The sequence below is a fragment of the Brassica napus genome, chromosome C2 (assembly GCF_020379485.1).
Source record: "Brassica napus cultivar Da-Ae chromosome C2, Da-Ae, whole genome shotgun sequence".
Classification (NCBI taxonomy): Eukaryota; Viridiplantae; Streptophyta; class Magnoliopsida; order Brassicales; family Brassicaceae; genus Brassica; species Brassica napus.
Window position 1 is genome coordinate 17,854,239 of NC_063445.1, and position 16,406 is coordinate 17,870,644.

The 16,406-nt window shown below is 40.7% G+C and overlaps 1 protein-coding gene and 1 non-coding gene across 2 annotated transcripts; one reads left to right on the forward strand and one right to left on the reverse strand.

Annotated features, from left to right (window-relative positions):
* Positions 1-8,331: 8,331 nt before the first annotated feature.
* LOC125582655 lies at positions 8,332-8,438 on the reverse strand. The gene has a single exon (XR_007320112.1). It is a non-coding gene; the product is annotated as a small nucleolar RNA R71 (small nucleolar RNA).
* Positions 8,439-9,287: 849 nt separating this feature from the next.
* On the forward strand, positions 9,288-16,130 carry LOC125582220. Its single transcript, XM_048748798.1, has 5 exons — positions 9,288-12,778; positions 14,443-14,483; positions 14,660-15,079; positions 15,140-15,469; positions 15,990-16,130. Exons 1-5 carry the CDS (start codon positions 9,571-9,573, stop codon positions 16,128-16,130), a joined length of 4,140 nt encoding a protein of 1,379 aa, XP_048604755.1. The 5' UTR covers positions 9,288-9,570.
* The last annotated feature ends 276 nt before the right edge of the window (positions 16,131-16,406 follow it).

Consider the following 16,406-nt stretch of genomic DNA (forward strand, 5'->3'; position numbering starts at 1 on the left):
AAGTGACACTTAATCGAGCAAATTAAATGTTTTATTAATACTAGATATAGCTTTTCTTAAAGCAGAGGGGCTTTAGGCTACAAACTTACAAATTAATCAAAGTGGGACACGTCAAGTGGTTACATTAACATGCACGCACTGTCACACAGATACATCTATACTCTTAAATGCCATTATTAATCGGGATTTACTAATCGCTAGGAAATTACTAGTTACTCCCTCCGGTTTCGTAGCGTCACTTAGACACTTTTCACACATATTAAAAAACTCATTAAAATGCATTTATGTTTTCATTAATATCATATATCTAACCAATAGTATTTTAGATAAATCGATTTATTTATAAAATCAATGCATTTTGCAATTAATTTTCAGCTAAAAGATTGTATAAATTGCATTGGTATTGTAGAATGACACTCTTTATGAAACAAGAAAAATGAGCTAAAGTGACACTTAATATGAAACAGAAGGAGTATAATATTCTTTCGGTCTTATTTTAGTTATCGTTTTAAATCTGTACACACAGATTAAAAAACTATTTAATTTTGTAAATAAAAACATTATTACATGTAACCACATTTGAACCAACAGAAAAATAAATTAGAATATAAAATCAATGGAATATAAACGATATTTATTTTGAAACAAAAATTTTACATTACAACGAAAATTAAGATGTAACGGAAAGAATACTATTTAGGAAGCATCTGCCACGGATATGAAATTCAGAAACTGTTTTAAACTACTAATGTAGAATTGTAAGAAGAAAAAGGAACTGCAAGAATAAAAATATAATCCTTCCGTTTCATTTTACTTGTCGTTCTAGACTTAGACACACAGATTAATAAAACATTTAAGTTTATCTATTTACTAGATAAAAACATCATTACCAATACACCTAACCAGATTTTAACCAATAAAAAATCAATAAATTTTGCATTGAAATCATAAAACGACACTAATTTTGAAACGAAAATTTTGCTCTAAAACGACATCTAATTCGAAACGGAGGGAGTATCTAATAAGAATCTTGATATTTTTACTGTTATACACTAGTATATTCATATACATACCTTTTAAGAAAATATTATAAAATAACAACATATGTGTTGCATATTATACATATGGAAGTTCGATGCAAGTTTTTTTTTTTTTTTTAGTTCGATGCAAGTTATACTCCAGATATATTTTATTACTACGCAGTTCTGCAATGTTCTCTGATAAAGCTTTGATACACGTGATATAGTACTTACGTAAAGTATCGTTATAAAAGTTAACTAAAAACAGAATATATAAACAACATTTAATATGATCATTGATCCGTGGTCTCAAGATATAAGCAGCCACATATTTTCTTTGTTAGATAAGCAGCCACGTTTTATGCCTCACATCGAGGAAGCGACCATGGAAAACTATTAGAAAATCTTTTATTTATCTTTTAACACAACTTACTTTCATTAAAATCAACTTATTAGACTAAGCATCTTTTAAGTTAAAAACCATACACTACAATAGCAAAATATATTTTGATTAATCTTCACGAAAAGTTAACAACGAATTCGAGCTGAGGCTTGAACGGTAAAAGCCTTTACAAAAAAAATCAGACATCAGAAATTTAGTCACTTTATGTTGTGGTGTTGAAAGCCAATTCCCACTAACAAAACAAACTAATAAAATAAACTTTCGGGCTCCGTTCAGACCTTTACACTAGTAAGCAAACTGAAAGTAACGCCTGGTAAAAAAAACCTCGATTCTCAAAATATTACTTCTGGCAGAATTTGATGATTTCTTCCGTTCCAGAAATTTTAATTAGTTAACATCTAGCTACGAATCGAATCGATTTATATTTGAATTCAATAGTTCGCTAAACATTTATTTTCAAAGTTATCGTGTAATATACTTTTTGTATGAACCCACAGTTTTACCTTCCTATATAAATTTTATTCCCATTCTTATTTCTTATCATAAACATGCAAAGGTAAAAAACATGTAAGCGTTTCACGTTTAGCTACTAGGCTTTGAATTGACTAGTAACGTAAAACACAAAGATATGTTTATGATACGAATTAAAATGACGACTTTTTTTTGAACTTTATTAAAATGACGACTTGGAAATAAAACATCTAAAACTAGTCTATGATGACAAAGGTTATCTAAGCTTCTTGAGAATTAGCTCGTTAAACTAAGTTATAACTGTTAGTATAACTCGATGATACAAAATTCGTACAAATAATATTACAGTGTCTAACGATATAAGATATACCAAAACTTGTGTGATTTGTTCTTTAGGAAATTCACCACCAAAAGCAAAACAAATTGGCATGAATTCCTCCAAAAGTAAGAAACCGGCACTCAAATGTTACCAATATGTCGAAGCTGTTTTTTAATGTTAGTTTTGGTAATATAGCTACTATTTTTTTCCATAACCAGTAGAAAACCTCCAAATGTACTACAAAAAATTTGATCACCAATCAAATCCAAGTGTTGTTAATCCAATGGCTTCAAAAGTCAAAAAAGGTTAACCTTTTTTAATGGTTGGCCTTTTTATATTAAGAACACTCGTCGGCCAATTATCCTTTTACTTCATGCCTTTTGATCTTTAAAAACAATATAATTTGACATCTTGACTTTCTTATTGAGGATGTTTAGTTGAAATCTAGTCATTTGACATTTACAATTACTAAAAAGTATCTTCAATAAAAGGAAGGTAACTTCATGCATACGTCTAAAAACCAGTATGTAAATCATATAAATTATTTAGCCCGACTTTCTTCTTTATTAGACTTTAAAGATACAATTCTCCGTAATCTTATTGAATAACATTTCACGATCAACCTAGTATGTGTCCATCATTACTACAGAAACCAAATGTATATTCTGAAGAAAATGAAGGACAATAAACTTATTGGAATTGATCGGAACCGGCGGAGCTAATCCGACGTGCCCAAAGTGAATGTAATAAGTGGTTTGATGCAAACTTAAATCATAATGATGATGCACAGCCACCACACCAGACACAGAATACACAAGCTCTATGCATGTGGGATATTTGTTTGGTAGATGGATCTTAAACTATGGAATCACCATACAGTGGATATGATTGGGTATGGTTAGATGAAATGGGAAATCAACAACTAATGGGTTTAAAAAATAAGAAGAGACGCTTGTCCCTTTTACGCTCAGAATTGGATGTTCTCATCTGAGCTATGGAGAATATGATTCAACATACCACACGTCAGTATTTCGGAACAGACTGCAAAGAGGTAATTGCGATAATCAAGGATCCGGTAGCATGGCCAGGTTTTTCGACAAAACTATCAGAGTTAGCATCACTACAAGGACGCTCCCAAGAATTTAAGATCTTTCACGTTCCAAGGGCACATAACAAGACAGTCGACTCTCTAGCTAGGACTGCGCAATCTTTTCATAAGAGTTTTATTTTTTATTGGTTGTTCTATTCCGGTCTGAATTCTCAGATATACTCTAGTTTGAGTAATAGAGCAGTCGTTTGTTGTAAACAAAATATTTTTTGTTATAAGATAAACTTTGAAATGATCCTCCACTCCTTTACCAACTCAAGCACTATGATCATCTACTCATCAAGCACTATGATCACCCACTCATTTACCAAATCAAACACCATCTTTGATATTTTATATATTGTTGCTCACTATAAATACCATCACTCATCTCACTCTTTTGTACACCATTACATCTTCTTCTTCTTCATTATAATAAACTCTCTCCCTTATATTAGTGTTATTTGCTTCCTACGGGTATTAAATTCTACTCTTATTTAAATTTCTCGATACTATAAATTATAAGTTATTTCATAACACGTTATCAGCACGATCACTCTGCGATTCGGTAAAATTTATTTGTATCATTTATACCCTGTTATAATGGTCGGTATACCGCCTCTACTATTACTTATATCATGTTATAATGGCCGGAATACCGCCTATATTATTTACTAGTAATTTAATTTATTTATTGGTCGGCCGAGCCGCCTTATATCCTGTTTATTATTTATTGGTCGGCTGAGCCGCCTTATATTCTGTTTATTATTAATTGGTCGGCCGAACCGCCGTATAATTTATTTATTATTCTGCATTGATCGGCTGAGCCGTCGCATGATTTGTTGTCATATTACATAAATATTTCATTGTCATAATTTTTCACTTTTATGAAATTTTATAGATTTGATTGACCGTTTAATACGATATTTTCAGACTAATTTTTAGTGCACTCGATTTAACCCAACGGTCACAAAGAAAGATTTTCAAAAATTTCTCCTTTCTCCAACGGTCATGAACAGTAATTTTCATCTATAAATACAACTCATTTTCACTCCATTTCATCATCCAAAACATTTCATCATCTCTCAAAAATTTCAAATCGCTCTCCTCCGATTTTTCATTTCAAGAAAGATGATTCGCGCACTTTTGTTTTTATGTGCCATTTTTATTTGTGTTTCTATTTATGGTTTATTCGTTGGAGAATCTACTCCGGGTGAATTTAAGATGAATATCGGTTTACTTTTATTTACATCGCTTCTCCTTGTAATTGCTTGTATGGTTAATGTAAACGGTTTTTAAATTATGAAGTTCTAATAAAATTATTATTTTGTGTTTTAGAAATACAAATGGCAAACGTCGAGAAACTCCAGTTCCCGGCTCTGAAAATAACCGGCGAAAATTATGTCAGATGAGTCACAAATGTGAAACCTTATCTTGTAATAAAAAAGATAACCGAAGCGATAAAAGTCGGTAACAAATCGCCACCCGAGCATATAGCCGAAGCGATAATCTTCCTGAAGAAGCATTTAGATGAGAATCTAACTCACGACTATGGAGACGTTGAGGACCCAGCCGTACTATGGCAGGCCTTGAAAGACAGATTCGATAATCAGAAGGAAATCAATCTCCCTCACGCTCTTGAAGAGTGGAAAACCCTGAGGTTTCAGGATTTCCAAAGGGTTAGAGATTACAATTCCACTATCTTGAGGATAGTTGCACAATTAAAATATTGTGGTAACCCTGTCACCGAAGCAGAAATGCTTGACAAGACATACAATACTTTCCACAAAGAACACAACGTCTTATCCCAAATTTACAGAAAATGTGGGTACACCAAATTTTCTGAATTGATGGTAACACTCATGTTGGCTGAAAAGAACGATGAGTTACTAATCAAAAACCATAATTCCCGACCTACGGGAGCCAAGGCATTTCCCGAAGTGAATGCTACGGCGGTAGAATATTCGGGAAAGAGAAACCATACCAACCGAGGTCGTGGTCGGCGTTTCAACAACAAACGTGGAAAGCCTTACTATCCTAAAAGTATTAGATCTAACAAATGGGTTAGATCTGAACAACCTCATAAAGGCAAAGAAACCGAAGAGGATACCACAAAGAAAAGTGAGACTGTATGTTACAGATGTGGATGTAAAGGACATTGGTCCCGTACCTGTCGTACTCCCCCACATTTGTGCGAGTTATATCAAGAATCCATAAAAGGAAAGGCTAAAGAGGTGAACCTCACGGAAAACGTTGAAGGGACCTCATACCTTGAATCCTCTGATTTCGCAAATGAGCTGGACTAGAATACTCTTGAAGAGTACGGAAATGTTTCTAATAAGACTGCTGAATAGTCCTCATTTGTAATGTATAATAATTATGTTTTTAAAGAATAATGTTATTTTAACAACAATATATGTATAATTATTGTGTGTTTTCTTTATATAATCAATGAATAAATTTCACGTTTCACTTTTATTTAATGTTTATGATAATTTCAGAAATGGATCAAAATACTAATGGAGCAAAATCCAAGAAACGGATTCGTGAAATATGCATACCAGATAGTGGAACAACGCACACTATTCTGAGACAAAAGAGATATTTCTCTGATATAAAACCGACAAGAATTGTCGTCAATACAATATCAGGTCCTGCAGACGTGATTGAAGGAACTGGTAAAGCAAACTTTACTTTGCCAAATGGAACAAAATTTTCCATAAATAATGCTTTATATTCTCCGAGTTCTAAAAGGAATTTGTTGAGTTTTAAAGACATATATCTTCACGGATATGATACCCAGTCTGCAACTGAGGATGGTAAGAAATACATGTATGTAATTTCTGAAAAATGTGGCAGAAAACTGATATCTTGCATATTTCTATTGTTTTATCCATTTATCCATGTGCATTTTGATCATATAGATTAGGATTTAGCCATGTTTAGGTTGCATTTTGCATACATGAGTCCTTATCAGGTATTGGAGTACCACATGGAGTTCTTGGAGGCACTTGGAGGCATTTGGAGCTCAAAAATGAGTGTTTAGAGTGGTCATTGGGCGAGCAAGGCATGGGAGCGACCAGTCTGGAGCGACACCACCAAGTCGCTCTGATCACCCTACTGGAGCGACCTAACCAGAGCGACAGGGAGAAGTCGCTCGCGGTTTCATCACTCGGAGACGCGAGAACGAGCCCGGAGCGACCTCTCGGAGCGACACAGCGAGGTCGCTCCAGCTGAGAGCGACGTTATGGGAGCGACAGGGAGAAGTCGCTCGCGGTTTCATCACCCAGAGACGCGAGAAGGAACCCGGAGCGACCTCTCGCAGCGACACAGCGAGGTCGCTCCCGAAGCCTAGAGCGACTTGTCGGAGCGACGGGCTGAGGTCGCTGCGCGTTTTATTTCTACTCGAACTTGTGATTTCTCAAGGGCCTTTTGGTCATTTCATTATGCACGTTTTTATTTTCTAAACCTATGTTTTAATACTCTAGGAGCCACCAAGAGGGGGATCATCTTTGTTCTTAGAAAAACCACCAAAAAACCTTTGGAAAGTCATCTCTTTGAATCAATTGATCAGTTTATTATTGAGAATTCTGTGTTCTTATCTATTTCCTGTGTTTCTCTACATGATTAATCTGAAATCCAACATGGGTTTAAGAGGAATCATGGAGATTAGTGAGTAATCACCTTTTGAATTCATGGGTTAGGGAGATTGAGGGTGATTAGGTTAGAACTAGGATGTTTTAGTGTAGATCATTCATATTTCCTTGCTAGTAGAGTGAGCATAAAGCATCTTCTGAGTTGGCCACTGAGTAGTTGAACCTTAGGCATTTCCCCCCCGAAAGGTGTTCGAGGAAATGCCCGAGACAACTCTTCTTAGCTTTTAGCATACTTTGCCAAAGACATTTGTTGTTAGAGGTGCTAAGATAGCCATTGGACTTGCTAGTTATGATTGCTTTCATATTATTCAACCAAAGACATTTGATGTTTGAGATATGTTAGCAAATGAGCATTCATCTAGACATAGAGCTTGCTTAGAATTGTGTCTAGGCTTAAGGTTGATAGTTTGATTGATCATTTGCCATCCTTAGTTCGATACTTGATCACCCAAGGTCTAATCCCTATGCCCATGAGTTCTCTTTTCCCTTAGTCAAGAAGTATCATTCTGTTATTGCTTTCTAGTTTTAGTCATAGCTTAAAACCCATCTAAATCATTGGTTGCACTTAGATTAAGTGAGTACTTGCATTCTCAGTGCTTTGATATCCCTCAGAACTGGTTCGACAATCATTTATACTACAGCATTTGTCTTAGGAGCCTTGAAAACTCCTAACATCAAATTGGCGCCGTTGCCAATTTCTGAGTAGATTTAAACATTGAGATTTAGTCAATTGCTTGAGACTAAGTCATTTTTATTTTCTTTTGTTACTGACTCTTCTTCACCTCCCTTTAATCTACAGGTGTATGAACTTGCGGAGCAGGGGTCCATCAAACCTAGTTCCAAGAGCAGCAGACATCAGAGCTTTAGAGAGAGAGTGTGCTAGAAAGAGAAGAGAAGAAGAACATCAGGCTCAATTGCAGAGACTGAACACTGACATGGGAGACGTTCATCAAGAAGATGCAGGCGTCAATGGCGCTAACAACAATGGTCCACCTAACCAACAGCGAGCAGCTCGGCCCATTGGCACTTACGACCGTCCAAACATTCATGGTTATCGATTGGGAATCCGAGCACCCGCTGTGGCAGCCAACAACTTTGAGATCAAGTCAGGACTCCTCAACGTGATCGAGAACAACAAGTATCATGGCTTGGCTCTAGAGGATCCATTTGATCACTTGGACAGGTTCGACAGCTACTGTGGGTTGTCAAAAACCAATGGTGTCTCCGAAGATGCCTTAAAGCTCAAGCTATTCCCTTTCTCTTTAGGGGATAAAGCACGTCAGTGGGAGAAGTCTCTACCAAGCGACTCCATCACCACTTGGGATGACTGCAAGAAAGCATTCTTGGAGAAGTTCTTCTCTACTTCAAGAACTGCTAAGCTGAGAAACGAGATCTCCAGCTTTCAACAGAAGGGCTTGGAAGGTTTCAGTGAAGCCTGGGAAAGATTCAAGGGGTACCAAGCTCAATGCCCACACCATGGTTTCTCTAAAGAGAGCTTGCTGAGCACATTCTACCGTGGTGCTCTTCCTAAGTACAGGGCCAGACTGGATACAGCTAGTAATGGATTCTTCTTGGGGAGAACTGAGGAGGATGCAGAGGAGCTGGTTGACAACATGGTTAAGAGTGATGCAGTCTACAGTGGAGACCACGACAGAGGCAGTAGATCTGATGATAAGCAAACGAGGAAGGAGTTGAAAGCTCTACAAGATAAGATAGACATCCTCCTTGCTGATAAAGCTACCCAAGAGCAGCTGCACTTTGTTGGCAACCCAACCCAAGAGACACCAGCTGTTGTCCATGAAGTTGAAGGTTTGGAAGGTCAGGAAGAGTTGTGTTTCATCAACAACAATGGTAGCTGGTACAAGAAAGAGCCCAACTTTCAGTACAACAACTACCAACAGAAATCCTATTCCAACAACCATCAGAGTGGTTACCAGCCTCGAAACAATCAGCAAGGCAGCTATCAACCACAGCAAAACCCTCCTCCTGGTTTCAACAACAAAGGCAACAATTCTTCCCAACAACAATCTAATCCCTCTACCTCCACCCCTCAAGTCAGCAGCACTGATGCTCTACTGAAACAAATCCTGGAATCTCAAACAAGAAGTGAGAAGCATGTTGGCTATGAGTTGAAGAATCTTCACTCAAAGATTGATGGGAGCTACAATGAGCTCAACAACAAGTTCAGAGCTTTGGAGAACCAGTTTGCTGCCATGAACACTCAACAAAATCGCCAACAAGGTTCTCTACCTGGAAAGTCTGAGCAAAACCCCAAGGAAACCATGAAAGCTATCACTCTCAGGAGTGGTAAGGAGTTACCTCAGAGAGCTCTCACCAAGGATGCTGAGAAACAAAGTGAGGGGGTTGCCATCACCATAGATGATGAAGTGGTGATTGTTGATGAGAAGACCAATGACGAGATCTTGGAAAAGATAGTGGAAGCCAAAGGAAAAGGAAAGGTTGGAGAAGAGAAGAAAACAGTTAAAGATGGTGAAGTTGTCACTCCTGCAAGTGAAAGTTCTTTTGTTCCTCCTGCCTATGAACCTAAGCTTCCATTCCCAGGTCGATTCAAGAGGCAGTTGCTAGAGAAGTACAAAGCTCTGTTTGACAAGCAAATGAGTGAAGTCCAGGTCACAATGCCCATTATTGATGCTTTCATGCTGATTCCTCAGTACAGTAAGTTCCTAAAAGATGCTGTAGCTGCAAAGAAGAAAGAGATGGAGGGCATGGTGATTCTCACTCATGAGTGCAGTGCTATCATTCAGAGGCTGGTCATACCAAAGAAGCTAGAAGATCCAGGATGCTTCACATTACCTTGTGCTCTTGGGCCTATGGTATTCGATAGGTGTCTCTGCGATTTGGGAGCTAGTGTCAGCTTGATGCCCCTATCTGTTGCTAAGAAGCTCGGTTTCACTCAGTACAAGAAGTGTAGACTTTCTCTGGTATTGGCTGATCGTTCAGTTAAGTACCCTGTGGGTATCTTAGAGGACCTCCCAGTGATGGTTGGAAATTATGAGATCCCTACAGACTTTGTAGTGCTTGAAATGGGTGAAGAAGCTCAAGACCCTTTAATCCTTGGAAGGCCTTTCTTAGCCACAGCTGGAGCCATTGTTAATGTGAAAGAAGGCAAGATTGATCTCCATCTGGGTAAAGGGCACGTTCTCCATTTCGACATCAAGGAGGTAATGAGGAGGCCAACAGTTCAAGGGCAGGTGTTCTACATTGAAGAGATGGACGCCCTTGCTGATGAAATCCTTGAAGAGTTGTCACTAGAGGACCCTCTACAGCATGCTTTGACTGTAGAGAAAGAGGCTGAGGTGGTTGAGAACCTGGAGAGTACTGCCTATGGGATGATGCTGGATTCACACCAGGGGTTTTTCAGTGAGGATCAGTACGAGGAGCTTCCCCAGATGGTTCACCAAGAAGTCTCAGTCACTCAACAAGAGGACAACCAGCAAGATGACTGGAGTGAACTTAAGGCACCTAAAGTGGAGCTTAAACCTCTTCCCCATGGTGTAAGGTATGCATTTCTTGGTCCTAATGAAACTTACCCTGTCATTGTGAGTAGTGAACTTACTGAAAGTGAGCTATCTGAACTTTTGAGAACACTTAAAAGATTTAGAAAGGCAATAGGTTACTCACTAGATGACATCAAGGGGATATCACCCTCTCTGTGCATGCATAGGATACATCTTGAGGATGAATCAATGACTTCTATCGAGCATCAAAGAAGGTTAAATCCTAACCTGAAGGATGTTGTAAAGAAAGAGATTCTTAAACTCCTAGATGCTGGTGTTATTTACCCTATCTCAGATTCTAAATGGGTATCACCTGTGCATGTTGTACCAAAGAAAGGTGGTATCACTGTGATTAAGAATGACAAGGATGAATTGATACCAACAAGAACCATCACATGTCATAGAATGTGCATTGATTACCGAAAACTAAACTCTGCATCTAGAAAGGATCATTTTCCATTACCATTTATTGATCAGATGCTTGAGAGACTTGCAAATCACCCATTCTATTGTTTCCTTGATGGGTATTCAGGATTTTTCCAAATCCCCATACATCCCAATGATCAAGAGAAAACGACATTCACATGTCCATATGGTACCTTTGCATATCGAAGGATGCCATTTGGTCTATGTAATGCTCCAGCCACCTTTCAAAGGTGCATGATGTCAATTTTCTCTGATCTGATTGAGGATGTTGTGGAGGTATTTATGGATGATTTCTCTGTCTATGGATCTTCGTTTTCTGCTTGTTTGTCAAATTTGTGCAGGGTCCTACAGAGATGTGAAGACACCAACCTTGTGCTGAATTGGGAGAAGTGTCACTTCATGGTCAAGGAAGGGATTGTGCTAGGACACAAGATTTCAGAGAAGGGGATTGAGGTGGATAAAGCCAAAATCGATGTTATGGTTGGTCTGCCTCCACCAAAGACAGTGAAAGACATCCGGAGTTTTCTTGGCCATGCTGGATTCTACAGGAGGTTCATCAAGGATTTCTCCTTGATAACTAGACCTTTGACCAGGCTGCTGTGCAAGGAAGCTACCTTCAGTTTTGATGTGGAATGCCTACAAGCTTTCAAGAAGCTAAAAGGTGAACTCGTTAGTGCCCCAATTGTCCAGCCACCTGATTGGGATTTTCCTTTTGAGATCATGTGTGACGCCAGTGACTATGCTGTGGGAGCTGTTTTGGGGCAGAAGAAAGATGGCAAAACCCATGTGATCTACTATGCCAGCCAAACCCTCAATGATGCTCAGATGAGGTATGCCACAACAGAGAAAGAGATGCTGGCAATTGTTTTTGCCTTTGAGAAGTTCAGGAGCTACTTGGTTGGGTCTAAAGTCATTGTCTACACCGATCATGCTGCCTTGAGACACCTTTTGGCCAAGAAGGATGCAAAACCCAGGCTTTTGAGGTGGATCCTTTTGCTCCAAGAGTTTGATATGGAAATCAAAGACAAACCCGGAGTTGAGAATGGAGTAGCTGATCATTTGTCCAGGTTGAGGGTAGAGTCTGGTATCCCTATTGACGAAGGACTTCCTGAGGAGCAGATCATGGCTATCGAAGCAGTGATAGCAGTCTGTGAGACTGGTAGGAAGCTGGAAGAAGTCCAAGCAACAGAGGAGAAAGAACCTTGGTATGCCGATTTAGTGAACTACCTAGCCACAGGAAAAGAACCTCTGAATCTTGTGGGCTATGCCAAGAAGAAGTTCTATAAGGATGTGAAAAGATACTACTGGGATGAGCCCTACCTCTACATTCTCTGCAAGGATCAGCTTTATAGGAGAGTGGTTGCAAATGAGGAGATTGATGGGATCCTTGCACAGTGTCATGGATCATCCTATGGAGGTCACTTTGCCACCTTCAAAACAGTTGCAAAAGTATTACAAGCTGGATTCTGGTGGCCACATATGTTCAAGGATACACAAGACTTTGTTTCGAAGTGTGATTCTTGCCAAAGAAGAGGAAACATCACCAAGAGGAATGAGATGCCTCAAAATCCAATCCTTGAAGTTGAAGTGTTTGATGTCTGGGGTATTGACTTCATGGGACCATTTCCATCATCTTTTGGCAACAAATATATCCTTGTGGCTGTTGATTATGTCTCCAAATGGGTGGAAGCCATTGCAAGCCCCACCAATGATGCTAGAGTTGTAATCAAGATGTTCAAGAGCATCATCTTCCCAAGGTTTGGAGTTCCAAGAGTTGTAATCAGTGATGGAGGTTCCCACTTCATTAACAAACTGCTTGAGGGACTTCTCAAGAAGAACGGTGTGAAGCACAAGGTGGCAACTCCTTATCATCCCCAAACAAGTGGCCAAGTTGAGATTTCTAACAGGGAGATCAAATCTATTCTGGAGAAGATTGTGGGGATTACAAGGAAGGATTGGTCCAATAAGCTTGACGATGCACTTTGGGCTTATAGGACAGCGTACAAGACACCACTGGGCACCACACCTTTCAACCTAGTGTATGGGAAAGCTTGCCATCTGCCAGTGGAGCTTGAGTACAAGGCACTATGGGCAATAAAGTTGCTGAACTTTGACATCAAGAGTGCCAAGGAGAAAAGGCTCTTTCAGCTACACGAGCTTGATGAGATAAGAATGGATGCTTTTGAGAACTCAAGAATCTACAAGGAGAAGACTAAGGCTTTCCATGACAAGAATATCCTGAAGAGAGAGTTTAAAGAAGGAGATCAAGTTCTTCTCTACAACTCTAGGCTGAAGTTGTTTCCAGGAAAGCTTAAGTCAAGGTGGTCCGGTCCTTTCAAAGTCAAGGAGGTTAGGCCATATGGAGCAATAGTTTTGTGGAGCACTGATGGAAGAGACTTCACAGTCAATGGACAAAGGGTTAAGCTCTACATGGCTACTGCACCAGAGGAAGATGGAGTTTCAACTCCACTGTCTGATCCTACCCCGGCCTAATCTAAAAGGAGGCAAAGTCAAGCTCGGGACTTAAAACAAGCTCACTTGGGAGGAAGTCCCATGCGTATCCTTGTATATATTGCATTGGTATTTTCATTTTTCATCTTATTGCATAAAAAAAAAAAAAAAAAAAAAAGAGAAGTTGTGTGCAGGTGCTTGATCGGTTCAGTTTTGAGCAGGAGTCGTGCGTGGGAGCGAGGTCTCACAGCGACACCTCAAGGTCGCTCCAGCTGGGAGCGAGGTTTCGAGAGCGACACTCCAAGGTCGCTCGCGTTTTCGTCGCCGGATCAAGAAAAATCGCCTCAGAGCGAGGTCTCGGAGCGAGGTCGAAAGGTCGCTCCAGATGGGAGCGACGTTATGGGAGCGACACCTCGGAGTCGCTCGCGGTTTCGACGAAACGGAGCTCAAAAAAAAACTGACCCGGAGCGACGTCCTAGAGCGACACCTTGAAGTCGCTCCAGCTCAGAGCGAGGTTTCTAGAGCGACACTCCAAGGTCGCTCGCGTTTTAGTCGAAACACGACGCGAGGAAACGACTCGGGAGCGACCTCTCCCAGCGACACCCTCACGTCGCTCCCGAACCGGTCCAGGTAAGTTTCCTAACTCTAAACCCCGGTTTAATTCAAGTAAACCGACCCTAACCACCCTAGACCGAACCGGACGACCCTAAACCTACCCCAACCCCTGCGACTCCATCTCTATCACTCTCCCCTCCTCTCACAAACTCACAAACTCTCTCAAACTCACCCACACCAAAATTCCCAAAACCTTCTCAATTCTCACCCAAATCAACTAGTTCTTGTTTCTAAATCCAAGCTTTCGCCCCTGTAGTCTATTCTTCACTACCCATTCACCATTTCCTTTCATCCAGAGCAAGGTATTGAGTTTTAAAATTCAAATTCGTAGGTCCATGAACCCTAGAATTTGAAAGTCGAAATTTGGTCCTTTTCTTGCTAGAGTGTGGTGAAATAGACTAGGGAAAGTTTATCTATCAAGTTGGGTTGTTGAATTAATGGTGAAATTGAGTTTAAATTGCACTTTGGCAAAATTAGGGTTCATGGATTTGGGGGTTTTCGAATTTGATCTTAATTGGGTGTGTTTGTGGGTGGACTAGATGCGTTAAGATGTTACATTGTTGCATTGTGTTGAACTTGAGTTTAAACTGAAAAATTCACCTGTTAAGTTCACTTTTGCAAAATTTTCACTTGCAAAGTCTTGCTTTTCTTTACTTCCATCTACTTATCCATTTCCAAGTTTGTAATTTTTCAGGTGAAAATGGTTAAGAAGACAAAGGGAAGGTTGGAAGCTGAGAGGCAAGAAGCCGAAAGTCAAGAGTTTGCCCTAAGAGGAAAAGCTTTAACCAGCGAGCCAACTGGCTCAGGGACGCAGAGGACTGTGCGACAGCAGACGTTGGCTGCAAGGAAATCGAAAGAACACGAGAAGAGGGCAGGGAAAAGTGTACCAGTTCCCACCCATGAGGAAGGTGAAACTGAGAGTGAAGATGAGCCGGCACCTACGAAGAAAGCCAAGATGTCAAAGGGCAAAGGGGTTGCTGTTGATCGAGACAGAGCGAAAACTCCATCTGTGGAGGAGCTATATGATCATTTGAAGAATGGAGTCACTTGGGCTCCAACCAGGTTTGCCGACCTCGATTTGCTGAAGGAGTTGGGTCTAGAGTCTGATATTGAGGCGATGCTGGGACATTTGAAGATGCCAAAACTCCTCACCATGGCTTATCCTTTCTACAAGGATGTCACTTGTCAGTTCCTATCCTCTCTTGTGGTCACTTACCACGACACGGCGCATGTGAGACAAGGATGGGGAAAAATCAGGTTCAAGGTCAATGGAAGAGAATACAACATGAACTTCAAGGACATTGGGAGGGTCATGGGGTTCCAAGACCTAGAAGACCACTCACTTCCCAAGTGTGAGAACCTCCCCACAGAGCTCTGGAAGTTGATCACTGGAAACAAGCACTCTACCGGGGCGGACAAGAACTCACACATCCGACACCCGTCTGTACGCTACCTCCACAGATTGCTAGTCCATGCTTTTTACCCACGGAAGCAAGCTGGTACGGTTACTGAGGAAGACATGCGACTGCTCTGTCCGGCTATCCGTCCCTACGCTCAACCTGGAGTGTTACCCCTTCCCAGCACTGACATCTATGCTACCTTTGGGATGGTCAGTTTCTTTGTGGGCCGTCTCGAGCACTACAGAGACTGGGCGTGGTACACCACTGATTCACGCCCAAAGATGGGGATAGGCGGAATGATCACACCACTGCTCCAATTTCTGAATGTTCCCTTGGGAAAGGACGCAGCGGGGCCTAGGTTCATTGATGGCACCTACTTGAGGATTGCCACCTATTTCAGTGGGATGTATGGGAAGGACTACGTCTACCACTACTACTTGCAGGGCAAGCCAGTCGAGGTGGTTCTTCCAAACCGGAACCTGACGAGTTTAGAGATACCTGGAGCTGTCAGCTTCAACATTCCCCAGGAGTACTTTCTCGGAGAACACGGGCCTCTCGATCCAATTCAAGCAGCTCCATCAAGGAAAAGGAGTGTCCCTACGCAACCTGATTCGCCTGTTGCAGACACATCTGAGCATATCTATGGACCTCCGCGCTACTACTTCAAGCCCCATGACGGAGTCCTTCCCCCTGGAGCTCTCCGTGATGCTCATGACCACATTGGTCGTCTCCAGAGGTGGAACAAAGCTCAGGACAGAACGATAGAAAAGCTGAAGGATAAGTGCAAGGCGCTCAGCAAGACTGTGAAGAAGCAGGCAAAGACTTCAGCAAAGTTCATGAAGAAAGTAGCTGATGTCTTAACTAGGGGAGGAATAGCTGGATGTAGCTCAGCCGATTTCGCTTTCGCGAACACCTCAAACCCCCAGCCTCCACCCCCGCCTGATGCTCTTGGCTTCCCCCTCACTGCTGCGCAGCTTCAGCGTAAGTGGAGGAACCCACCCACTCAACCTTCCACTTCCGGCAACAAATCCCCATCCCTCG